General features: G+C 42.1%; 1 protein-coding gene across 9 annotated transcripts in view; it reads left to right on the forward strand.

Moving 5' to 3' along the window:
- Positions 1 to 27,430, forward strand: part of herc2 (HECT and RLD domain containing E3 ubiquitin protein ligase 2) — a 246,039-nt gene that overhangs the window by 46,307 nt on the left and 172,302 nt on the right. For 7 of the 9 annotated variants that reach the window (XM_078545137.1, XM_078545138.1, XM_078545144.1 and 4 more), the window contains exons 8-13: positions 13,570 to 13,741; positions 17,464 to 17,637; positions 18,981 to 19,169; positions 21,416 to 21,567; positions 23,122 to 23,279; positions 26,970 to 27,083. In XM_078545137.1, coding sequence (XP_078401263.1) covers positions 13,570 to 13,741; positions 17,464 to 17,637; positions 18,981 to 19,169; positions 21,416 to 21,567; positions 23,122 to 23,279; positions 26,970 to 27,083 — 959 coding nt within the window. The remainder of the gene's footprint in view (positions 1 to 13,569; positions 13,742 to 17,463; positions 17,638 to 18,980; positions 19,170 to 21,415; positions 21,568 to 23,121; positions 23,280 to 26,969; positions 27,084 to 27,430) is intronic. The other 2 variants (XM_078545139.1, XM_078545142.1) reach the window with 1 other exon arrangement.

Here is a 27,430-nt window from a genome sequence, read left to right on the forward strand (position 1 = left end):
GCTAATGGTGACATTAAGAGTAGAAAGCAGGATGAGCAAGTGACAGATGGCCCTAGTGGGGGTGAGGTAGGGGGAGGGGACAGTGGGAGAAAAGATCAAAATGGGCTAAAAGGTGGGGATAAAACAATAAATGGAAATAAATTTAAAAGATAATAGAAATGGGGGGGGGGAATATATACAAAAATTAAAAAATAAATATTTGGAAAAAGGGAATCAAAAAGGGATGAGGATGAAGCAGAGAGTTTATGATCTGAAGTTGTTGAACTCAGTGTTAAGTCCGGAAGGCTATAAAGTGCCTAATCGGAAGATGAGGTGCTGTCCTTCCAGTTTGTGTTGAGCTTCACTGGAACATTGCAACAGGCCAAGAACGGACATGTGGGCATCAGAGCAGGGTGGTGTGTTGAAATGGCAAGCGACAGGAAGGTCTGGTCATGTTTGTGGACAGACCGAAGGTGTTCCGCAAAACGGTCACCCAGTCTGCGTTTGGTCTCTCCAGTGCAGAGGATGTAAGTGAGTGACCTTGGAGGGGACCTTCTAGGTGTTGGTGTTCCATAGAATCACAGTGCAGAAGAGGCCCTTCGGCCCATCAAGCCTGTTCCCACCTATCTGCTGTCCTTGTCCTTCTAGATAGTAGTGGTCGTGGGTTTGGAAGGTGCTGTCGAAGGAGCCTTGGTGAATTCCTGCAGTGCATCTTGTAGATGGTACACACTGCTGCCACTGTGCATTGGTGGTGGAGGAAGTGAATGTTTGTCGATGTAGTGCCAATCAAGCAGGCTGCTTTGTCCTGGACGGTGTCAAGCTTCTTGAGTGTTGTGGGAGCTGCACTCATCCAGGCAAGTGGGGAGTATTCCATTACACTCCTGGCTTGCGCCTTGCAGATGGTGGACAGGCTTTGGGGAGTCAGGAGGTGGATTACTCGTTGCATGATTCCTAGCCTCTGACCTCCAGTTTAGTTTCTAGTAAATGGTAACCCCCGGGATGTTGTTAGTGGGGGTTTCAGTGATGGTAATGCCATTGAACATCAAGGGGCGATGTTTGAATTCTCTCTTGTTGGAGATGGTCATTGCCTGACACTTGTGTGATGCGACTGCTACTTGTCAGCCCATGCCTGGATATTGTTCAGGTCTTGCTGCATTTGATCATGGGCTGCTTCCGTATCTGAGGAGTCACGAATGGTGCTGAACATTATGCAATCATCAGCTAACATCCCCACTTTTGACCTTATGATGGAAGGAAGGTCGTTGTTGAAGCAGCTGAAGATGGTTGGGTCGAGGACACTAACCTGAGGAAGTCCTGCAGTGATGTCCTGGAGCTGAGATGACTGACCTCCAACATCCACAACCATCTTCCTTTGTGCTAGGTGTGACTCCAACCAGCAGAGAGTTTCCCCCGATTCATGGGCTCCAGTTTTGCAAGCTGTCCTTGATGCCACACTCGGTCAAATGCTACCTTGATGTCAAGGGCAGTCACTCTCACCTCATCTCGGAGCTCAGCTCTTTTGTCCATGTTTGAACCAAGGCTGTAAAGAGGCCAGGAACTGAGTGGGCCTGGCGGAACCCAAACTGGGCATCATTGAGCAGGTTATTGCTAAGCAAGTGCTGCTTGATAGCACTGTTGATGACCTTTTCCTTTACTTCACTGATGTTGGAGAGTAGACTGATGGGGTAGTAATTGGCCAGGTTGGATTTGTCCTTTTTGTGTACAGGACATATGTGGGCAATTTTCAACATTGCCGAGTGGATGCCATTGTGGTTACTGGAACAGCTTGGCTAGGGGCGTGGCAAGTTCTGAAGCACAAGTCTTCAGTACTATTGCTGGAATATTTTCCGGGCCCATAGACTTTGCACTATCCAGTGCCTTCAGCCATTTCTTGACATCACGTGGAGTGAATCACATTGGCTGAAGACTGGCGCCCGTGATGCTGGGGACCTCTGGAGGAGGTCGAGACGGATCATCCACTCAGCACTTCTGGCTGAAATTTGAAGCAAATGCTTGAGCCTTATCTTTTGCAATGATGTGCTGGGCTCCTCCATCATTGAGGATGGGGATAAATGTGGAACCTCCTCCTCCAGTGATTTGTTCAATTGTCCACCACCATTCACAACTGGATATGGCAGGACTGCAGAACTTAGATTTGATCAGTTGGTTGTGGGATCGCTTAGCTCTGTCGGTCACTTGCTGCTTCTGCTGTTTGGCACGCAAGTCATCCTGTATTGTTGCTTCACAAGGTTGGCATCTCATTTTTAGTTATGCCTGGTGCTGCTCCTGGCATGCCCCCCTGCACTCTTAATTGAACCAGGGTTGATCCCCTGGCTTGATGGTAATTGTAGAGTGGGAGATATGCTGTGCCATGAGGTTACAGATTCTCCTAATATAAATCTTTTCATGTTGCCAATGTTCTCATGAACCTCTTTGAAATTCAAACGCCTCCGGACTTACCTTTAAAAAAAAAAAGAAAATTCCTGTCACAATCTTACGTGCTAAGACCTGGACCATGTTTACCTACTTAGCATTTTAAAGGCACTTCTACACTGTCTTTTGATAACTTCAACTTGCAGTCTGCTTGATTACAAAATTTAATTAAATCTCACACATACAGAAAGCACAGCCCCCCCCCATAAACCTACTTTACAATAAATCACAATAATATTATGAAAATTATTATAATTTTGTGACAGTGGAGCACCCAAAATAGTTCACAATATTCCAAATGAGGCCTGACTCACCCCCTTGTATAATTGCAATAGCATTTCATTAATTTTATGATGAAGCCTGGTATCCTAGTTAGCTTTTTTTGGCCGCTTTTTGTACTACTTCGACCAGGTTATGGATCAGCCTTTCTTCTCTTTGCTTTGGCCTGGCATCCATTTTTTGCCATGCTCTCCTTGGGCTGTGTTCTACTTTTAGGGTGTCATATAAATGCAAATTGTTGTTATGATCCCAGCTGATGTTACCACTGGACAAGTCTGATCCCAGGGTGGAACCCGGCTTGATAGATCCTAACTTTTATTTTTTGTTTAGAAAAGTGGGGACTGGCTACTGAACACTACTGGCTACTGAAATTCATCATGAGTCAGCTGATGAATTTTAACAAAAGAATGAAATATTTATTAAACAAGAAAAGATGCATGAGATTACGTTACTCCTTCACCCACAACTATACCTTTACAGATACATACAGATTTGTAAGGATAACACAAGTTGCAAAAGTTATCTTATACTCTAATGTCCACAATAAGTACGCAGTCCATGTAAACCAATCGGTGACCAGTGGTCAGGCACACCAGACTCTGAAACCAAGTGACAAATGCCACCCCAAACAGGTGCTATGAATCTCTCCTCATTTGGCCCCAGATGCTTGTTACACAGTGAGCCAACCAGTCTCACTGAACTCTCTCTTTCACAATGAGGGTTTCCAATCTCTGCTCTCCAAGAGCTTGCTTTGGAATCTTCCAAACCGATGCTTTCTCTTGGATGCCTTCTGCAAGGATCCACCTCCATGATTTCGAACTCACTTTCTGATGTTCCTCTCCCCGGATCACCACGTGCATTCGAGCTTTCCCCCATTCACACTCTCTCACCAACTCAGCCGACAACAGTACACCACTGCTTCACGTGCCCATAGCAAAGAGTTACAGACCTTCAGTTTTCTCTTTGGACCTTTTGACTTCTCACAAGCCTGTATCGCTTTGAATCTGCTTCCTGCTGGCACTGACGTAAATACCACTCCTGACACTTTGGTATTGACAGCTCTGATGTATTAAGTCAATATAGGCAACTAAAGATTTTTACAAGCCCATAATAATTAGTTACTGGAATCTATAATTAATGGCTGAGTGACTGAGAACCTCGAGAAATTTGAGCTGGTTCGAGAGAGCTAGCATGGATTTGCAAAGATTAGGTCATATGTATTGAACCTAATAGAATTCAGCCATTTAGGGCAGAAGTTAGAGAACACCTCTTTGTGCAAAGAGTGGTAGAAATGGTGAATTCTCTCTTAGAGAAAGTAATCGAAGCTAGCTCGATTAATAATTTTAAATCTGTGATTGATAGGTTTTTGCTAACCAAGGGTATTAAGGGAAATGAAGCTGAGCCGGATGGATGGAGTTAGGATACAGACTAACCATGATCTCAATGAAAGTTGGAATAGGCTAGAGGGGCTGAATGGCCTGCTTGTGTTCCTATGACACTGGGAACTTTGTATAGTGGACATAAAAACCTTTGTTGAAGAAGTTTTTACATAGCACTAATGTAATGACAATGTTTCTGTTTTACAATTAAAGTCAGATTCAGTACACCATAGTTTAGATGATCATGCAACTACTGATTTAAGTTAGAACCCGGGTGTTTTTTGTTTAATGAGATGTGAGCATTGCTGGCAAGGCCAGCTATTACTTGGCTAGTCTGTGAGACACCTCTCCCAATTTTGGCACAGGCCCCAGATTTTAGTAAGGAAGATTTTGCAGGGTTGACAGTGTTCCTGTTATTGTTTCCAGTGACTAAGTTGATACCACGTGGTTGATCCGGTTTTATTCCTTTTTTTAATTAACTGGATGTGGGCATCGCTGGCTAGGCCAGCATTTATTGCCCATCCCGTTCAGAGGGCATTTAAGAGTCTGGAGCCAGACCAGGTAAAGACAGCAGATTTCCTTCCCTAAAGGACATTAGGGAACCAGATGAGTTTTTACAACAATCGACAATGGTCTTCAATAGACTTTTAATTCCAGATTTTTATTGAATTCAAATTCCAACATCTGCCGTGGCGGGATTTTGAAAGCAGAGCTTTACCTTGGGCCTCTGGATTACTAGTCTAGCGACAATACCGCTAAGCCATTGCCACCCCTTTCTGTACTGCTTTGGTACAACTGAGTGGCTTGCTAGGCAATTTCGGAGGACAGTTAAGAGTCAACCACATTGCTTTGTGTCTGGAATCACATGGGTAGGCCCAGACTGGGTACGGATGGCAGATTTCCTTCCCTAAAGGACATTAGTGAACCTGGTAGGTTTTTACAACAATCGATGTTAGTTGTCATTATCACCGTTGAGACTAGCTTTATATTCCAGATTTATTACCAGCTGCCATGGTGAGATTTGAACTTGTGTCCCCAGGATTAGGCTGGGCCTCTGGATTACCAGTCCTGTGACATGATCACTAGTGAGAGTGGAAATTGCAGAAGTACTAGTGATAATCTTTCAGTCTTCCTTAGACACGGGGAGGTGCCAGAGGACTGGAGAATTGTGAATGTTACATCCCTGTTCAAGAAGGGGTACAAGGATAAAGCTGGCAACTACAGACCAGTCAATTTAACCTCAGTGGCAGGGAAACTTCTGGAAAGTATAGCTTGGGATAAAATCAAGTCCCTTCGACAAGCGCAGGATAATTGAGGAAAGCCAGCATGGATTCATTAAGGGAAAATCATGTCTAACTAACTTGCTGGAGTTCTTTTGAGGAGGTAACGGAGAAGGTTGATAAGGGAAACGCTGTTGAAGTGGTGTATATGGATTTTCAAAAAGCATTTGATACAGTGCCACACAACAGACTTGAGCAAAATTATAGGTCATGGAATAAAAGGGAAAGTAGGCACTTGGAAAAGAACTTGGCTGAGTGACAGGAAACAGTAGTGATAAAAGATTGTTTTTTAGATTGGAGGAAGGTTTATAGTGGAGTTCCCCAGGCATCAGTGTCGGGACCCTTGCTCTTCCTGATATATATTAATGACCTAGACTGTGGTGTGCAGGGCATGATTTCAAAATTTGCAGATGATATGAAGATTGGAGATGTTGTCAACTGTGATGAGGATAGTCTTGAACTTCAAAAGGACATAGACATGTTGGTGGATTGGGCAGACAAGTGGCAGATGAAGTTCAGTGCAGAAAAGTGTGAGATGATCCATTTTGGCAGGAAGAATATGGTGAGACAGTGTAAAATAAAGGGAGAGACTCTCGAGGTGCAGGAACAGAGGGACCTCAGTGTATACGGACATAGGTCATTGAAGATGGCAGGGCATGTTGAGAGAGCAGTTAATAAAGCCTATAGCATATTTGGCTTTATTAATAGGGGCATTAAGTACAAGAGTAAGGAGGTCATGTTGAGCTCGTATAAGACACTAGTTAGGCCTCATCTGGAGTACTGCATCCAGTTCTGGGCGCCATACTTGAGGAAGGATGTGAAGGCATTAGAGAGTGCAAAGGAGATTCACAAGTCTTATTCCAGGGATAAAGAACTGTAGACATGAGGATAGATTGGAGAGGTTGGGACTGTTTTCCTTGGAGAAAAGAAAGCTGAGAGGAGACTTGATAGAGGTATTCAAGATCCTGAGAGGTATGGACAGGGTAAATAGTGAGAAACTGTTCCCACTCAAGAGAACAACAAGAACTAGAGGGCACAGATTAAAAATAATTGGCAAAAGGAGTAAATGTGATGTGAGGAAAACTTTTTTCGCTCAGTGGGTGGTTGGAGCCTGCAACGAACTTCCTAGAGGGTGGTGGAGGCAGGTTCGATCGAGGTATTCAAATGGGAATCGGATTGCTACCTGAAAACAAACAATGTGCAAGGTTATGGGAATAAGGCAAGGGAGTGGGACGAGGTGGAATGCTCTTTCAGAGAACCAATGAAGACTTGATGGGCCAGATGGCCGCCTCCTGCACTGTAAAGATTCTGTGATTTTGCAGCTTTCGTCTCTTTAAGCTTGAAGTCTTCCTCTGCTCCTCACTCTTAACTGCACTTAACAGGACCTTTTCCAGGTTCCTGCTCTTCCTTGGACTAGAAGGTGGTCTTGGGACTTTCTCCTGTTTCTGTCCCAGTCCTTGGCCTTGGGACCTTTCTTCTTTAATTTGGGACTTGCTAACTGTCCCTTTTCATGTCCTTCCTGTCCTGGCACTTTCTTCCAACTGCACTCAAACTGCTGTTTTGTATGTGTGTATGCATGCGTGTGGGGGTGGGGGCTGCCTCTCTCAACCCCTGTTGCTAGGCAACAGCACAGTTCTTTCTATTCTAGTGTTTGCTTTAACTTCTCTTCAACAGTTGTAAAAAATAAAACTCCGTTAGAAATGCAGGCAACTTTTAAAATGAAACTAAAACTCAACTTGACCTTTTCTTAACACAAAAATATAGAAGTACAAATCAAACTTAAACTTAAAAGCTAAAAACCCATTCTGAGCATCTGCAAATACAAATATAACTTACTTAACTATCTCTATTTCTTAAAGTTGTTATTGTAGCTGATAATGTACAGGCATGGGTGTCAGGTGAGGATAGGAATGGGCTTGGATGTGATGATTTCTATGGTTGAATGGCCCATTAATGCTTACTTTCTAATCTTGCACTTAAGTGGCCACTTGGGTGGTATCTCGGCACCTTCAAGACAGGAGAGGAAAAAATTAGCTTATTGAGTTCGACGCTGTTACAATCCAGTTAGGGACCAGTAATGTTTTGTTTAAAGTAGACAGTTTGAAATTCCAATTTCCCATTAGGAGAATAGATTCCATGGTTTTAAACAAACAAAATAAACTTTACTATAACAAAGTCAAGAAGTAAAATGATCTACAATACCTATCTTAAACTCTAACATTGAGAATTAACATGAGGTAAAGATGAATTAACAGGCAAAGGGTTGTTGAACACACCACATTGCACTTTAAATATCAGATATGACTAAGACCATGACATTTACACCTGTATTCATTATAGAGAAGGATGATGTAGGTATAGAAAGTAGGGAAGGGGGACTGTGATATATTTGAACAAATTGAGAGGGAGCAGGCATTAGCGGTTTTAGTGGGCTTAAAAGTGGATAGATCTCCAGGCCCAGATGAGCTATACCCCAAGCTGCTGTGGGAGGCTAGGGAGGCGATTGCAGGGGTCCTGACATTAATTTTCAAATCCTCTCTAGCCACAGGAGAGGTGCCAGAGGACTGGAGGACAGCTAATGTGGTGCCATTATTCAAGAAGGGTGGTAGGGATAAACCAGGGAACTATAGGTCAGTGAGTCTAACATCAGTGGTAGGGAAACTTTTGGGAAAAATTCTGAGGGACAGAATCAGTCTCCACTTGGAGAGGCAAGGATTAATCGAGGATAGTCAGCATGGCTTTGTCAGGGGGATCATGTCTAAAAAATTTGATTACATTTTTTGAGGTGGTGATTCGGGGTGTAGATGAGGGTAGTACAATTGCTGTAATCTACATGGATTTCAGTAAGGCCTTGTCGCATGGGAGACTGGTCAAGAAGGTAAGTGCCCATGGGACCCAGGGCAATTTGGCATATTGGATCCAAAATTGGCTTAGTGGCAGGAGGCAGAGGGTGATGGTCGAAGGCTGTTTTCGTGACCGGAAGCCTGTGTCCAGTGGCGTACCGCAGGGTACGGTGCTGGGTCCCTTGCTGTTTGCAGTGTACATTAATGATCTAGACATGAATGTAGGAGGTATGATCAGTAAGTTCGCAGATGACGTGGAAATTGGTGGTGTGGTAAATAGCGAGGAGGAAAGCCTTAGGCTAACATAAACAGGCTGGTCAGATGGGCAGAACATTGGCAAATGGAATTTAATCCTGAGAAGTGTGAGAGGATGCATTTTGGGAGAACTAACGGGGCAAGGGAGCACACAATGAATGGTAGGACCCTAGGAAGTATAGAGGATCAGAGGGACCTTGGTGTGCATATCCATAGATTCTTGAAGGCAGCAGGACTTCCAGGGGAGGTGATGGCGTAGTGGATTTGTCGTTGGACTAGTAATCCAGAAACCTAGGAGGACCTGAGTTCAAATCCCGCCACGGCATTTGAATAAGGCATCCTGCGGAATTTGAATTCAATAAAAATATGGAAATCATGAAACCACTGTCGATTGTTGTAAAAACCCACCTCGTTCACTAATGTCCAATCTGTCTGGTGATTCCAGACCCACAGCAATGTGGTTGACTCTTAACTGCCCTTTGCAATGGCCTAGCAAGCCACTCAGTTGTATCAAACCACTACAGTCATAAAAATGAAACCGGACAGACCACCCAGCATCGATCTCGGCACCGGAAATGACAATCTCAGCCCTGTCGACCTGGCAAAGTCCCCCTTATTAACATCTAATGGCAAAATTATAAGAGATATTTCATAGACTAGTCAAGCACCAGCCTGACATAGTCATCCTCACAGAATCATATATTACAGACAATGTCCCAGACACCACCATCACCATCCTTGGGTATGTTCTGTCCCACCGGCAGTGTCCAGAGGGAGTTGCCCTGGGAGTCCTCAACATTGACTCCGGACCCCATGAAGCCTCATGGCATCAGGTCAAACATGGGCAAGGAAACCTCCTGCTGATTACCACGTACCGCTGTCCCTCAGCTGATGAATCAGTGCTCCTCCATGTTGAACACCACTTGGAGGAAGCACTGAGGGTGGCAAGGCACAGAATGTACTCTGGGTATGGGACTTCAATGTCCACCACTAAGAGTGGCTCGGTAGCACCACTACTGACCGAACTGGCCGAGTCCTAAAGGACTTAGCTGCGAGACTGGGCCTGCGGCAAGTGGTGAGGGAACCAACAAAAGGGAAAAACATACTTGATCTCATCCTCACCAACCTACTTGCCACAGATGCATCAATCCCTGACCACCACACAGTTATTGTGGAGACGAAATCCCACCTTCACATTGAGGATACTCTCCATCGTGATGTGTGGCACTACCGCCGTGCTAAGTGGGATAAATTTCGAACAGATCTAACAAGTCAAGACTGGGCACCCATAAGGCACTGTGGGGCATCAACACCAGCAGAATTGTACTGTAACTTTATGGCCCTGCATGTCCCCCACTCAACCATTACCATCAAGCCAGGGGATCAACCCTGGTTAAATGAAGAGTGCAGGAGGGAATGCCAGGAGCAGCACCAGGCATACCTAAAAATGAAGTGTCAACCTGGTGAAGCTATAACACAGGACTACTTGTGTGCCAAACAGCATAAGCAGCAAGTGATAAACAGAGCTAAGCGATTCCACAACCAACAGATCAGATCTAAACTTTGCAGTCCTGCTACATCCAGTCACGAATGGTGGAGGACAATTGAACAACTCACTGTAGGAGGCGTCTCCACAAATATCCACATCCTAAATGATGGGGGAACGCAGCACGTCTTTGCAAAAGATAAGGCTGAAGTATTGGCAACAATCTTCAGCCAGAAGTGCCGAGTGGATGATCCATCTCGGCCTCCTCCGGAGGTCCCCAGCATCACAGACACCAGTCTTCAGCCAATTCAATTCACTTCACGTGATATCAAGAAACGGCTGAAGGCACTGGATAGTGTAAAGGCTGTGGGCCCTGACAGCATTCTGGCAATAGTACTAAAGACTTGTGCTCCAGAACTTGCCGCGCCCCTAGCCAAGCTGTTCCAGTACAGCAACCACACTCGCATCTATCTGACTTTGTGGAACATTGCCTAGATATGTCCTCTACACAAAAAGCAGGACATATCCAACCTGGCTAATTACTGCCCCAACAGCCTACTCGTCATCATCAGTAAAGTAAAGGAAGGGGTCATCAACAGTGCTATAAAGTGGCACTTGCTTAGCAATAACCTACTCACTGATGCCTAGTTTGGCTTCCGCCAGGGCCACTCAACTCCTGACCTCACTACAGCCTTGATTCAAATATGGACAAAAGACCTGAACTCCCGAGGTGAGATGAGAGTGACTGCCCTTGACGTCAAAGCAGCATTTGACCGGGTGTGGGATCAAGGAGCCCCAGCAAAGCTGGAGTCAATGGAAATCGGGGAAAACTGTCTGCTTGTTGGAGTCATACCTTGCACAAAGGAAGATGGTTGTGGTTGTTGGAGGTCTGTCATCTCAACTCCAGGACATCACTGCAGGAGTTCCTCAGGGTAGTGTCCTTGGCCCAACCATCTTCAGCTGCTTCATCAATGACCTTCCTTTCGTCATAAGGTCAGAAGTGGTGGTGTTCGCTGATGATTGCACAATGTTCACCATTCGCAACTCCTCAGGTACTGAAGCAGCCCATGTCCAAATGCAGCAAGACCTGGACAATAGCCAGGCTTGGGCTGACAAGTGGCAAGTAACATTTGTGCCACACAAGTGTCAGGCAATGACCATCTCCAACAAGAGAGAATCCTTGATGTTCAATGACATTACCATCACTGAATCCTCCACTATCAACATCCTGGGTGTTACCATTGACTGGAAACTGAACTGGACTAGCCATATAAATACTGTTGCTACAAGGGCAGGTCAGGGGCTCAGAATAGTGCGGCGTGTAACTCCCCTCCTGACTTCCCAAAGCCTGTCCACCATCTGCAAGGCGCAAGTCAGGAGTGTGATGGAATACTCCCCGCTTTCCTGGATGAGTACAGCTCCCATACCGCTCAAGAAGCTTGACACTGTCCAGGAGAAAGCTGCCTGCTTAATTGGCACCACATCCACAAACATTCACTTTTTCCACCACCAACGCACAGTAGCAGCAGTGTGTACCATCTACAAGATGCACTGCAGGAATTCACGAAGGCTACTTCGGCATCACCTTCCAAACCCATGATCACTACCATCTGGAAGGACAACGGCAGCAGATAGATGGGAACACCACCACCTGGAAGTTCCCTTCCAAGTCACTCACCATCCCGACTTGGAAATATATCGCCGTTCCTTCACTGTCACTGGGTCAAAATCCTGGAACTCCCTTCCCAACAGCACTGTGGGTGTACCTAGTCCACGTGGACTGCAGCGGCTCAAGAAGGCAGCTCACCACCGCCTTCTCAAGGGCAGCTAGGGATAGGCAATAAATGCTGGCCCAGCCAGCGAAGCCCACATCCCATGAATGAATATAAAAATGAAAAGGGCAGGTAGATAAGGTGGTTAAGAAGACATATGGGATACTTGCCTTTATTAGGTGAGGCATTGAATACAAGAGCAGGGAGGTTATGATGGAGCTGTATAAAATGTTAGGCCACATCTGGAGTAATGTGTGAAATTCTGGTTGCCACACTGTAGGAAGGATGTGGTTGCACTAGAGAGGGTGCAGAGGAGATTCACCAGGATGTTGCCTGGGCTGGAGAGTTTGAGCTATGAAGAGAGATTGGATAGGCTGGGGATTTTTTCCTTGGAGCAGAGAAGGCTGAGGGGGAACCTAATTGAGGTGTACAAAATTATCAGGGGCATTGATAGGGTAGATAGCAATAAACCTTTCCCTTTAGTGGAGGGGTCAATAACCGGGGGCATAAATTTAAGGTAAGGGGCAGGAAGTTTAGAGGGGATTTGAGGAAACTTTTTTTCACCCAGAAAGTTGGGGGGGGTATCTGGAACTCTCTGCCTCAAAGGGTGGTAGAGGCGGGAACCCTCAACATTTAACAAACCTTTTGATGATTATTTGAAACACCATAGCATACAATGGTACAAGTGTTGGAAAATGAGATTAGAGTAAATAGGTATGGACACGATAGGCCAAAGGGCTTCTTTCCATGCTGTAAATTCTATGATTATGACACCATGATGGATCCCATAGATTGCTCAGCAACCCACCCAAATGTCAGTGACCACGGAGTCACAAAATTTCGTTAAAACTCTTTCTTCCTCGTGGGATTTAAACTCTTCCACTTTTGATGATCTACCCTCTGAATTCCCTCGAAAGCCGCTCCAATTCAGAGTGACTTGATGACTGCTCGCCTCCCGATGGTTCAGTATCTCCACCTGAGATTCTGTTTCACAAAACTGCTCTCCCACCGCTAATTACTGGTACACCTCCAGGTCTTTTGCAGACTGCTGGCTTCACTAAGCTGGCACTGCCCCTGGGTTTCCCCGTACTCCAATCCCTGGCTGCACTGGGCTTTAATTAGCTCCCAGGGCTTCTCTGTGAGCTGCAAACCACTTACGACCCAAACTGCAACCAACCTCCCTCTCCCAGCAAACCAGAGGGCCTTCTTTAAGGTCCACCCATGCCCTCGACGACGTAGCTTTTCAGAGTTCATTGAATGCTTTCAAACTAATTTAGCTCTAACACTCAAAACAAAACATCTCTCTGGTTTGCACTACTTTGCAAGCAGTGTAGACATCACCTCACCAGATTTCCAGCTAAGTAAGCCCACCTGCTGTTTTATGGCACCTTCTCTTCTATTCTTACTTCATTATACAAACATTGGTAATCCTTGAAACTGCAGTCGTCTTTCAGGTGTTCTGGCAATCGCTAAAGACCAGCATTTTAGTTACCTTACCTTCACAACAATAATCTTCCCAGAACTAAACATTACCTCCAAAATATTAACACGAAGCATAAACTAAATATTTATAACACAGAATGCATAACTTTTTGTTGAACCAAAAATTAAAGCAAACAGCATGTTGATGTACAAGTTAGACAGTAAATGTACGCTAAAATTAAATGAGTTTTAAATAGTGGCAAAGTACAATATTTTTGCACTCGTGCATAACGAAGCATAGAATGAATGAAGGACATTTGATCTATAAAGTCTGCTCAAATATTTCATCACTTTATTTGAAATATTGACAAAGTATTTGAAGTGTGAGAGAGAACGTTACCTTGAGTGCTTCGTTTATTGAATTTTCATTTCCGTTTATAGCCAAATGCTGTCCGCAGTTTTACTACTACTGCAGCTTTGGGAAAATGGAACCAGAGAAACTGACAACGAAAGATCATCACAAGGCACCAGCGCACCACTTTTACCTCTTCTGCAGAGATTCCAGAGTATACAGTGCAGTAAAGATTTGCCAACAGCAGATGAAGAGGTACAGGTAGACTTGTGAAAGTGTTTTCAGTGACATTTCAGCCAAGTGTTTTACGCTTTTGTCTGGCACTGCTGGTATGAAATGCAAAGAACTCCGTGAACATTTGTGTGCATTTTTGAATGAAGATCACTGAGAATGTGATATCAAGCATGATTGTCCCTCCTCCTCACTCCCAATCTTTGTTGATGGCTGAATGTATGGTTTGTTTAATTTCATTGACCAATAGTTCAGAGCAACAAAATGCATCTATTTTGAACTTGCACTGAGGAAATCCTGGATTAGGAATTAATTTTCTTTTAAATTATTAAATCCCAGGTTTAAGCATGGACACTGGAGAGTAGGACAAAAGCTGCAATTGGGGCATTGTGAGATTGGCGATAAAGCAAAAGGAATGTTTATAAGCTTGATTCCCACAGCTTTTGTTTAAATATTAATTTAAAAAAGGAGAATAGAGGACATAGGCAACCAGCAACATGTTTTTTGGCTCAGGTACTTGCAAGTATTTTTGGGACACACACTGCTGTGGATGATAAATTCAATCTGATGCTTATTTCAAGGAACACCAATTATGGAATTCTAATGTTTGCAGTTTTTTTGTCTCTTCCTTTTTTTCATCAGTTTTCATTTCTAGCTCTCAGATGAGCCAGTCATAATTTTAGTTTTAGTTGTGAAGGTGTTGGTATGGATTTTCTAATGCCTTTCGGCAGTAGCACATTATGTTAGTTGCCAGGAGATGCAGCTATTGCATGATACTGACTGACCACAGATTTTCTTTTTCTAAGCAAATGGAGTTCTCTCCCATATCATTTTGCTCTGCTTGACAGCTTGGTTGAAAACGGAGCAAATGAAAACGCAGCCGTGGGAATTGAACCTAAAATGTGCAGTCCTGAGACTTGAGCTTTTAACTGTTGGGTGGTAAAGCAGCCCAAATAATTCCTAAGCCTTGAGTTACTTCGTAAAGCTTCACCTTTCACCTTGGAGACGAATGCAGTGAAGATCACCCTTCCTGCTGTCCTGAGTTTATATGATGTCAGTGTAGGCCCCAGGGAGATTGAAGGAAACAGTTTTAAAAAAAAACTCATCCAGCATTTGGCACAAACTGGCAGTTGAATTTGGAAACACCTTAAGAATGGGAATTCTGAGGGGGAGAAAATTTGCAGTAATGTCGTGGGCAATGCACTTGCTTTTTGGCATATTAGATATATTAGGTTATTTTTACAGATTTATGCCACAGCTGGTTGTGCTATACACGGTCTGGAAGTGCTTGTTAATGATTTTTTTAAAAAGAGAAAAGTGCTCCTTTGCCCAGGATTGATGTTGCACCTTGATCTTCGGCTGCCTCCCAAAAAGTTGGGTGTTTCTGTTTGAGTACTTCAACACTTTGTAACGTTTGGAATGTAAGCTATGATGTTCCGTTGAAACACTTATGTTTCTTTTTAAAGTACACAATTTGGATTAATGAGAACTTATGATTCCAAATGAAGCTTTGAGGTAGCCGGTTAACGAGGTGAAACTTCATTGCTGTGTTTTCTGCCTCAGCCACCTAATAATTCTCTTGCATTTAAAAAAAAAGTTTTTCTTGTTCTCTGTTATAAAACTCGTGCATTTACTTACATATAAAGAGATATATATGAGTGTAGGTGTTATGGGCTTTTATATGGCATCTTATTTTAGACCACTCAACTACTGGAAATGTTTGCTTTTACGTATTTTGTGCCATCCTTTTAAAATTTTAACCAGTTCTATCATGCTTCCTTGTAATAATGATAAAAATCCAAATTTTTATGTATCTTTCTTCCTATTTGTTTTTCCCCAAACCAGGCAGCATCCTTGTGAATCTGTGTTGCACTAAGCCCTCATCTATGGGCTTCACACTGTAATAAGCCCAAAACTACATGCGGCACTCTAACTCAAGTCATACAAAGCCTCTAAGCTCAGCATTACCTCTTGGCTTTATATTCTATATCTCCTGTTAAACCTAGAATACCATTAACATTTTTATAGCATTATCAACCCTATAATATCCTGAGAACCTGTGCCCTCAAATCATTCTGCTTATTCGGAGTATGAGGACAGCTATTATTTTAGCAAAATGCATTATCTCGCATTCAACAAATTCGCCAACATCAAATTCATCTACCACTTTTTAGCCCATTCTTTATTATTATTCCTTTTCAGCTTTATTTAGTTTGTTGAATAATTAACTATACCCCTTATTCTAGTATCAACTATAAATTTTGACACCACTTCATTTAGGCCTATATGCAACTCATTGGTGTTCACAGCGAAAAGACTAGGCCCCAGAACTGATCCCTGTGGGACATCACCGCTTCTGAACCACCCTGAGAAATGGCCTTTAATTCCTACTCTGTTTTTCCCTTTGGAAACAATTTTTAAATTCAGTTTTCTATCCTCTCATTAATTTAATACACCTTTATTCTTCTTTAGTAATCTCGCATGTGGCACCTTGTCAAAGGCTTTCCTAATGTCAGTGCCCACTACAATGGTTGCATTTTCCTAGCTACCATATTTGTTAGCTTTTGGAAGAATTCGAAGACCATGATTAATCATTTTGAAATCCGTACTGCCTAGTTCTAACTATTGTTTATTTATCATTTTAGAGACTCAAATATTTTCTTTGCCACATGTATTAAACTAATGGGTTTATAATTATCCAATGGGGTTCATCTTCCTTTTTCTAGATAGACAGTACATTGGCCACACACTCTGCCTGTGATTCACAGCAACTCTCAAAAGAGGCCTGAAATACAATATCTAGGACTGCTGCAATTTCCTTCCTGAGGACCATGGGAAATAACCTGTTGACCCTCAGTGTTTTGTTTTCTTTAGCCTAACCAGCCTACCTAAAACTTCTAGTTATTCAGAATAATATTTCTCAACCCACTGACAACCACTTCTTGATTCATCTTTTCTCTAATATCCTTCACATTTAGTAAAAAAATGATGCAAAGTACTTAAATACCTTCACTATTTTAAAAAATCATTTGCAAATTGACAATCCTCTCTCCTCAAATGTCCTATCTCACTTTTGAAATTCTCTTGATACTGATAAACTTATAAAATGCCCTACTCTTCCTTTTGATTTAAAGAAAAATGTTTCCTCCTGTTCCCTCTTAAACTTCTTATTACACTTCTTATTGATGCATATTATGTGGGTTTTTGGGGGGGGGTTATTATTCCTTACAGCCCTTTTCAATATTAATTGGTGTCTAAACTCTTTAGCTATCCACAGCTTCATAAAGACTACTAGACTTTTTTTGGGTTGGGGAGGAGTTTACTCATTTTGTATCTTTACAGTCTCCCACTGTTGGGGTACAGTACTAGTGTCAGCATCTCCTTCCATGTAAGCTAGCTTGCTCCTCGTTTAAGATTTGCTTTGATAGTGACTTATTCCCTTTCTAATTGGATCTGAAAGTTTTTTTTATATTGTGGTCACCACTCCAAAAGATGCTTGGGGACATTTAGGTCATCTCCTGGTATAGTTCATTGCCCAGAACAAGTTCCAGCATCACCTGATGAAGGTTCCTCAATACATTTTAGGAATTCTGTTCCCATTTCTCCATTTAACGCTCTGGTTTTATGAGCTTGTTGTAAACTTAGTGTAAATGTAGTTTTGTACTTTTATCAGTTCAAACTAATTGCTCGTTGTGTGCTTACTATTGAAAAATCATGAACTAAATGGAATATTTTTGCTTATTTTGTGCCAGATATTGGGAAATCCTTTGAGTCCAAATGAATGTTTTTTGAGGTACCTTACTTTACCCCAAGATAATGATTTGGCCATAGATCTACGGCAGACAGCAGTTGTGATTATGGCTCACCTGGACCGTTTGGCAACTCCCTGCATGCCACCACAGTGTAGCTCTCCTCCATCTCAAAAGGTAAAATCTGTATATATAACTTCAAAAGTCTCAACCAACTTGTGTAGAAACATCCACTTCAAATTATTTGTAATACATTCTGCAATCCAATCTAATCCAAGTTTGGGTGCTAAATATTAGGAAATTATATTGCTTGGAACATGGGTATTGGAAGACATCGTTTGCTACTTTCATTTGTGTCCATTTCTCTCATTGATGCTCCTCCTTTAAGAGGCTGCAATAATGGTTTATGTGAAAAAAATACCTCTCACTGCCTAAGTAGCGATGCCCTAAATTGAAGCTAAAGGCTTGTTAGTGCAGATTAGAGAGGACTTTCCCCCCCATGTCTTAAGTTGCTAAATATTTTGGGTTGGCATTAGATATTCTCTTGGGTTCAGCAATGTAAATCGTACCCAAATATTTCTTGCAATCTTAAAAATGAATAGGAGGAGGTGTTACCATGGTGGAGGAATCCATGAATGCGGAACTCCTGCTGAATTTATCTGCAGTGATTAATTTTTTTTAGCTTTCTTTCGTGCCTGGCAGCTGGCCAGCCAGAAAGTTAAAGTGAAATGATGGAAAATAAGAATCCACATTTTAATATAAACTAACTTCAGATTGAACTTGGGTAAATACACCACATATTGAGCTTGCAGCTAGTAGTAGGAGTCCCAACTCTGGTTGGACGTACCCCTGATGGTTTAATCAAATAACCTTTTTTCGCCAACCATCGCATCCAGTCAAGTAGCCTCTCATTGCCATCCCTAATAATTTTATAATTAATAAATAAAAGCGTCCAAAGAAACTGGATAGAACATTTCTTTTTATAGCCCTATGATATTTCTTTTGGGGTGCTTGCACTAGTGTCCTGGAAGTTAATCTTCAATCCCAGAGCACCCGTGGAGAGTTTGCAACTCTAAGCACCATTCCACTCCTTGAGTGTACTCCTGGTCTCAGGATCAGCTCTGTGACCTGTCTGAAGTTGTGGCTCTCGTTGAAGTAGACAGAACAGCTCGAGGTTGCAGCTAGCTCCTCCTTGTTGAAGAAGTCTGCAACAGATCTAGAGGGAGAGCTGAACATTCTGAGTCTGCACAAGAAATGCTGTAAACATGCAGCAAGTAAGTCAGCATCTGTGGAGAGAAAAGACAGGTTGACATTTCTGATGGGGCTCCTTTCCTCCCAGCATTTGCAGTTTTTTGCTTTTTATTAAAATATTTCTGCAACTTTTTAGGCCAAGTTCTCCTATCAGATATTGCTTCCTCTTTTAACTTTAGCTAGAATTTGTGAAGAAATGCGAGTACTAACCTTCCCCTGAAGATGCTTTTATATTGAGAAGGCTTCTTTTCTGTTGATTTTTGTGGTAGGGATCTTTGCAAGAAGTTCTTGGCTGGGGGCTGCTTGGTTGGAGAAGTCAAACAACGGTGATTTGCCCCATTCAATGTGAAGGTATTGCTAATCTTGGAGTGATGCAGATTGCTTGTGCTGAGAAATGCTTTATTATTCTTTCGAGGAATGGAAGGGTTTACATGCAAGCATACAGCAGCGATACACTGGTATGTTATGGTTTTTCTTTTTTTCACTATTGAGTACTGGTTTTGACATTTGCTTAATTTTGCTGTGGCATTCAGATGATGCATCACACTTCATCTTTATTTTGGAGTGTAAGTATAATGTGCTATAATCACAGCTACTGAAAATAATTCCTGTGGAATATTTGTCTGAGAAAGCCTTGTATGGTTTATTTTGGTGGGGGTGTTTTTTGTGAATCTTGTTTTGTCACAAAAAAATTATAACCATTGCAGCCGCTTTCATCGTATTTATTGTGAATTGGCCATGCAAAATTCAAGGAATGCAATTTTTTTTGTTAAAGGATGGACTTGAATTATATAGCACCTTTTTAGTCCTCATAGCTAATGAGTTACTTTATTTTAAATGTAGCCACTTTTTTTTTCTAAAGGCAAGTGTAATGTACCACACCACAAGGCCCCACAAACCGCAAATGAGAGAAATTACCAGTTATTGCTGAAAAAAGAGACATGTCTAAGCTTTTTGTCTTGCACTCATCAGGACATTCGCAAGAATACCAATATAAGGGGGAAAACAACAATTTATACTGTGTGAAGAGAGTGCCAACCGATCAGCAAGTGGTGTTGCCACGGACAATGCACCACTGATGGTGACTGACAGTTAATTGCCAAGCATTGTTTGAAATTTAAACCAGGCAGCTTGACTCTGCTTGGTCAAGGCATTGTTCTGAGGAATGAGTCAGCGAATGGCTGTCACTTATTTTGTTTGGCTGAAACAGGCGTAATGTATACGAACAAGGAGCAGGAGTCGGCCATTCAGCCCTTTGAGGCTGCTCCGCCATTTAATAACATCATGGCTGATCTTTTAGTAACCTGAAATCTGCATCCCACTTACCACCAATAATCTATCACCCCTTTGCTCACCAAGAATCTATCCACCTCTGCCTTAAAAATATTCAAAGATTTTGCTTCCACCACCTTTTCAGGAAGAGAGTTCCAAAGATTTGCAACCCCATGAGTGAAAAGATTTCGCCTCATCTCTGTTTTAAATGGGTGACCCCTTATTTTTAAAGTGACCCCTAGTTCTAATTTTTCCACAAGAGGAAACGTCCTTTCCACATTCACCTTGCCAAGACCCCTCAGGATCTTCTGTTTCAATCAAGTCACCTCTTATTCTTCTAAACTCCAGCAGATACAAGCCTAGTCTGTCCAACCTTTCCTCGTAAGACAACCCACTCATTCCAGGTATTAGTCTGGTAAACCTTATCTGAACTGCTTCCAACATATTTACATCCTTCCTTAAATAAGGTGACCAATACTGTACACAGTACTCAAAATGTAATCTCACTTGTGCCCTGTACAACTGAAGCATACCCTCCCTACTTTTATATTCAATTCTCCTCGCAATGAATGATAACATTCTATTCACTTTCCTAACTAATTGCTGTGCTTGCATGCTAGTCTTTGTGGTGTATGTACATATTCCTTCTGTCTGCAAATAACAGGGCCCCGTGTATTAATATATGTAGCTTCCAAAACACGCAAAAGCACCACATTGTGACCCACTCAGTAATACCTGAACAACCCCTTCATCCCGGCACTGCTGAGTGAATCTTCTCTGAACCATTTCCAATGCAAGTATATCCTTCCTCAAGTAAACAAAACTGTACACAGTATGATACTTGAGTATTGTTTTACACTCATCAGGACACTTCAAGAACACCAATATAAGGGAAAACAGCAATTTATACACGGGATGACTAGGCCAGTATTTATTGCCCATCCCTAATTGCCCTTGTTCAGAGGGTATTTAACCACATTATTGTGGATCTGGAGTCACATGAAAGCCAGACCAGGTAAGGACAGCAGGTTTCTTTAGGACTAAGGAACCAGATGGGATTTTACAACAATCAGCAATTGTTTCATTAGTCTTTTAATTCCAGATTTTTATTGAATTCAGATTCTACCATCTGCCATGGTGGGATTTGAACCCGGGTCCCCAGAGCATTATTGTGGGTCTCTGGATTACCAGCCCAGTGACAGTACAACTATGCCACTGCCTCCCCATGTATGTGATTAGTTGGCAAGTGTTAATCTTTTGCAATATTGATATCCTTGCAGCTTTACCCTATCATAGACTAATGGGCGTGTGGTGTTTGGGTTTGGTTTGCTTTTTAAAAATACATTGGTATGCTTGCTTCAAGAATGGACTTGTTTAAGTTATGTTTAAGAGTTACTGAGATGGTCATAATTTCTCATTTTTTTTTAAACAGGCACCTCAGTTGGTTCAAGGACTTGCCTCAAGGAACATTGTAAAAATTGCAGCACACCCAGATGGTCAACATTTTTTGGCTTTGTCTGCAGCTGGGGAGGTATTCTCTTGGGGCTGTGGTGATGGTGGAAGACTTGGCCATGGAGATACTGTGTATGTATTAGAAAACTTTTTAATTACTGCAATACAACTGCAGTGAATAACTGAAGAGGTGTTGTGAAAGAAGTTGAAAAGACCTAAAATGATTGTGTTTGATGGTATTCATTAGTATGAATTTGTGCTCACCATAGTGAACAATGTTCATGCTAGGCAATGTTACTCTTAATGAATTTTTGAACATGGTGCCAACATATGTCAACCACAGCAGAAGATGCATAGTGAAACAACTTCTATTCTATGCCAACGATGTACACCAGCTGCAGTTTTTGCTGTACAAGAGAGACATCATACTATTTCCAATACCATCAATTCTGTGTCCTCCCTGATATTGTCAACTTGATGCCAAATATGGAACATTTTTGTGCTTTTAACCTATACCTACTAAAAACTGTCATAAGACTAGAAAAGTTTATGTAGGATATTTAATGCTTAGCAAAGAGGAAATATTGGGTCCGAAGAAATATTGGGTCAGAACTTCAGAGAAATGGCAATCACAGCTGCAATATCTTTTCCACTACCCTAGGCCATAACAACTTTTAAACATTAGGATTGCTTGATAAGTCAAGTCGGCCCATTATTACTGTGATACCATCTTGCCATGTAAACTCTATACATTTTAACTTTACATTAAATTTGCTCTCCTCTGGTAACTCCTTTGTGTTAAAAGAATCCAAGCTGGTTGGTAAAGCCGAAACCAAGACACAGAGCTTTTCTTTATTGAGTTTATTGACTTGTTCAGTCTCTCAGCTCTCCCCTGGCACATTGTGTCCTAGCTATCCCCTATTAATATGCGCTGAAAGACAATACCCATCACGTGTTTCTCTTAACTGTAACAATGTAATTGACATTAACAAATCTTAACAATGTAATTGATAGGACATTGACAATTCATACTGTGTACCATTTCCTGACCTGGTATGGAGCCTGATATTCTATCTTCAAATTTCTGTCAATGGTGGTTTAATGATTGCTGTTAACTTGAATGAAGTGAAATCCCTTCCTCTTTAAACCTAAGATAAACTGGAAGCCCTATCTACTATTTTGCATGTTGTGACAGAATTAAACACTACCAAGTCAGGCATTGTGCATAGCTCCATATATTATTAAAAATGTATTACATTCCAGAGAGCATGAACAGTTTTATCTATATAGCCAGATTTCAAATCCTTAAAATGTTCAGATGCTAGATAATGGATTAGAAGATTTGTCAACATAAGAGTGTGTTAGAACAAAAATCCTAAAATTAAGCTTGGATCTGGAGGTGAAAATTTACCAGTACTTTAACTTTGTTATTTAGTTGTGTCCAAGAACATAAAATTATACAGGAAATGTTTTAATATTTGCAAAGTGTGCTCTTTTATACTTGTTGACATCCCTCAGTGAAAGTAAAAATTTGGTCTGTCCTGCTATGCTAATTTATGTGACACGAATGTGCCTCATTTATTTAAAGACTTTCTAAATAACCGTAATCCATATTTATGAAATAACTTTTGCAGAAGGTTGTAAAAATTAATTTTGTTTTATTGTTTTTTTTTGTGCTTTCAACAGATCCCTTGAAGAGCCAAAAATGGTGGCTGCCTTGTCAGGGAAGCAAGTGGGGAAGCATGTTGTTCATGTGGCCTGTGGAAGCACCTACAGTGCAGCTATAACCTCAGAAGGAGAACTGTATACATGGGGAAGAGGAAACTATGGTCGACTTGGACATGGTATTGTTGCAATTTGCCTGCCAGAAATGTTATCCTAATTGTGACAGATATGAAACATATTTCCCCTTTTAGACCTTGGATATTGCAGAAGGCAGTGTTGTGGTTTACACAGAACTCTGCCAATTACTTTACACTGTAATTGCCCAAAACAAAAATTTGATTTAGATATTTCTAAATTCCGAATAATATTCCCAGATGTTGAACATCTTGAGATAAATTCTCTTTATTTGTCAGAGGAGTAAATGTTTTTGAAGACTTGATTCTTTTCAAGATTTATCTTCTATAAGCTGTGAGTAAGCCTGATAATTGCATCTGTCAAACTTGTTATTTCTGATTTTTGTAAATCCCTGTAGTGTGATGTACAGAAGAAGACTGATAATCTTAGGGAAGATTTCCTGTTGACTGTTTGTGACATATTGTAAATGGGATCTGTACTGTTGGGACAGTCTCCACCTGAAGCGATCTGGGACCAATGTTCAAGCGAAAAGGGTAAATAGGGTGGTCAACAGGACTTTAAACTAGAAAGTGGTGGGGAAGGGAAGGGTAAAACTCCAAGAAGTATGACTATTGAGAAACAAAGCAGCAGGTTAGTGTGTGGGGGAGTGGATTCAACTTCATGGAAAATTATGAATAAACTGAAAAGAAAGGAGAGCCCAGGAGAGGCTATTAAAGTCTCCAGAACACAAAATAGGACAGAGTGTTTGGAAAGGGCTAGGAATCTAACTTCAAGCACATCAGATAAAGGGATGACAATGAGAAAGGGGATGGGAAATACAGGACTGAAGGTGTTGTATCTGAATGCACGCAGTATACGAAATAAGGTAAATGAGCTTGTGGCGCAGATTGAAATTGGCAGGTATGATGTGATGGGCATCACGGAGACATGGCTGCAAGGGGATCAGGACTGGGAGCTAAATATCCAAGGATATACATCCTATTGAAAAGATAGGCAGGTTGGCAGAGGGGGTGGGGTTGCTTTGTTAGTAAGAAATGAACTTAAATCGATAGCAAGAAATGACGTAGGGTCAGATGATGTAGAATCTGTGTGGATAGAGTTGAGGAACCGCAAAGGTAAAAAAACCATAATGGGAGTTATGTACAGGCCTCCGAACAGTAGTCAGGATGTGGGACACCAGATACACCAGGAGATAGAAAAGGTATGTAAGAAAGGCAAGGCTACAGTGATCATAGGGGATTTCATTATGCAGGTAGACTGGGAAAATCAGGTTGGTAGTGGATCCCAAGAAAAGGAATTTGTGGAATGTCTACGAGATGGCATTTTGGAGCAGCTTGTGGTGGAGCACACTAGGGAACAGGCAATTCTAGATTTAGTGACGTGCAACGAGGCAGATTTGATAAGGGAGCTTAAGGTGAAGGAATCCTTAGGAGGAAGTGACCATAATATGATAGAATTTACCCTGCAATTTGAGAGCAAAAAGCTGGAATCAGATGTAACGGTACATCTGAATAAAGGCAACTACAGAGGCATGAGGGAGGAGCTGGCCAGAATTGACTGGGAGATGAGCCTAGCAGGAAAGACCGTGGAACAGCAATGGGAGGAGTTTCTGGGGGTAATTTGGGAGATACAGCAAAAATTCATCCCTAGGAAGAAGAAGCATACTAAAGGGAGGACGAGGCAACCATGGCTGACAAGGGAAGTCAGAGACAGCATAAAAGCTAAAGAGAAAGCATACAATGCGGCGAAGAGCAGTGGGAAACCAGGGGATTGGGAAGCCTACAAAGACCAACAGAGGATAACTAAAAAAGAAATAAGGAGGGAGAAGATTAAATATGAGGGTAAACTAGCCAGTAATATAAAAGAAGATTGTAAGAGTTTTTTATAGATATATAAAGGGTAAGAGAGAGGCAAAAGTGGACATTGGGCCGCTGGAATGTGACGCTGGAGAAGTAGCAGTGGGGAACAAAGACGTGGCGGAGGAACTGAATAGGTACTTTGCGTCAGTTTTCACAGTGGAGGACATGAGTAACATCTCCAAAGTTCAAGAGAGTCAGGGGGGCAGAGGTTAGTATGGTGGCCATTACCAAGGAGAAGGTGCTAGGAAAACTGAAAAGTCTGAAGGTGGATAAATCACCTGGACCAGATGGATTACACCCCAGAGTTCTGAAGGAGATAGCTGAAGAGATAGTGGAGGCGTTAGTGGTGATCTTTCAGGAATCACTGGAGTCAGGGAGTGTCCCAGAAGACTGGAAAATCACTAATGTAACCCCCCTGTTTAAGAAGGGAGTGAGGCAAAAGACGGGAAATTACAGGCCGATTAGCCTAACCTCGGTCGTTGGTAAGATTTTAGAGTCCATTGTTAAGGATGAGATTTCAGAATACTTGGAAGTGCATGGTAAAATCGGGCAAAGTCAGCATGGTTTCATCAAGGGGAGGTCATGCCTGACAAATCTGTTAGAATTCTTTGAGGAGGTAACGAGCAGGTTAGACAAAGGAGAGCCAATGGATGTTATCTACTTGGACTTCCAGAAGGCCTTTGACAAGGTGCCGCACAGGAGGCTGCTGAGTAAGATAAGAGCCCATGGTGTTAGAGGCAAGGTACTAGCGTGGATAGAAGATTGGCTGTCTGGCAGGAGGCAGAGAGTGGGGATAATGGGGTCCTTCTCAGGATGGCGGCCGGTGACTAGTGGAGTTCCGCAGGGGTCAGTGTTGGGAACACAACTTTTCACTTTATACATTAATGATCTAGATGAAGGAACTGAGGGCAACCTGGCTAAGTTTGCAGATGATACAAAGATAGGTGGAGGGACAGGTAGTATTGAGGAGGCGGGGAGGCTGCAGAAGGATTTGGACAGGTTAGGAGAAAGGGCAAAGAAGTGGCAGATGGAATACAATGTGGGGAAGTGTGAGGTCATGCACTTTGGTAGGAAGAATAGAGGGATAGACTATTTTCTAAATGGGCAGAGAATTCAGAAATCTGGAGTGCAAAGGGACTTGGGAGTCCTAGTCCAGGATTCTCTTAAGGTTAACTTGCAGGTTGAGTCGGTAGTTAGGACCCGAGGGCACAGCCTCAGAGTAGAGGGAAGACCTTTTAGAACAGAGTTGAGGAGAAACCGCTTTAGCCAGAGAGTGGTGAATCTATGGAATTCATTGCCACAGAAGGCTGTGGAGGCCAGGTCATTGAGTGTATTTAAGACCGAGATAGATAGGTTCTTGATTGGTAAGGGGATCAAAGGTTATGGGGAGAAGGTGGGAGAATGGGGTTAAGAAACTTATCAGCCATGATTGAATGGCGGAACAGACTCGATGGGCCGAATGGCCTAATTTCTGCTGCTACGTCTTATGGTCTTATGGTTTAAGTAACGCCTGATGGAAATCTCAGCTCTTCATCTTTACATTTACAACAACTCCTGGAAAAATGGTGAATAAGGAAGAGTTTAATAAGCATGTGCTGGCTCTCAGCTCTCAGTTCTTTAATTGCCTAAACAGAGTCGATTAAAAATGTTTACATTACATTTCACATAATTGGAAAGATACTCTTAATAAATATGTTTATAAATAAGTTCATGGTTTTTTTTCTACACTTGGTGAACAAGAAATATCTACCTCATTTTTTGAAATATATTTAACACGCCCTCCATTTTTTGTAATTTCAGCTGTTAACTAGAAAAGACAAAATATGTAAGTGTTCAATTTTTTAAATTTAAACTTGACTATCTGTGTCTTTCCAGGGTCCAGTGAAGATCAGACCACACCCCTGCTGGTGACTGGATTGAAAGGGTTGAAAATTATTGATGTTGCTTGTGGCAGTGGGGATGCCCAGACACTAGCAGTGGCTGAGAATGGTAAATAATAACGATTAATTTGCAGCACAGTTCAAGTTAAACAACAACTGTAGTACATAAAGCCATAGCGGCATGAGAGAAAAGTATTAAAAGGCAAATTCAAAGCTGATGTCACAATTGAAGCACTTTTTCATGGAGAGTGTGATTACTAATTGGAAGGGTCTTCTGGCTGCGGTAGTGGAAGCCAAAAGACTAGAATTATTCAAAAGAAAGTTTGATGCTGTGATAGGATCATGGATTTCTGTAAAAAAAGATAGGATGAATGCCGCCCTCAGGTGTACTGATCTTTGATGCCTCAGCTTTAATCTCTTCAAATGAGGAGGAGATCGTTTTAATGGTTAACTTGT

The sequence above is a fragment of the Cetorhinus maximus genome, chromosome 7, assembly GCF_964194155.1.
Source record: "Cetorhinus maximus chromosome 7, sCetMax3.hap1.1, whole genome shotgun sequence".
Taxonomy (NCBI): Eukaryota; Metazoa; Chordata; class Chondrichthyes; order Lamniformes; family Cetorhinidae; genus Cetorhinus; species Cetorhinus maximus.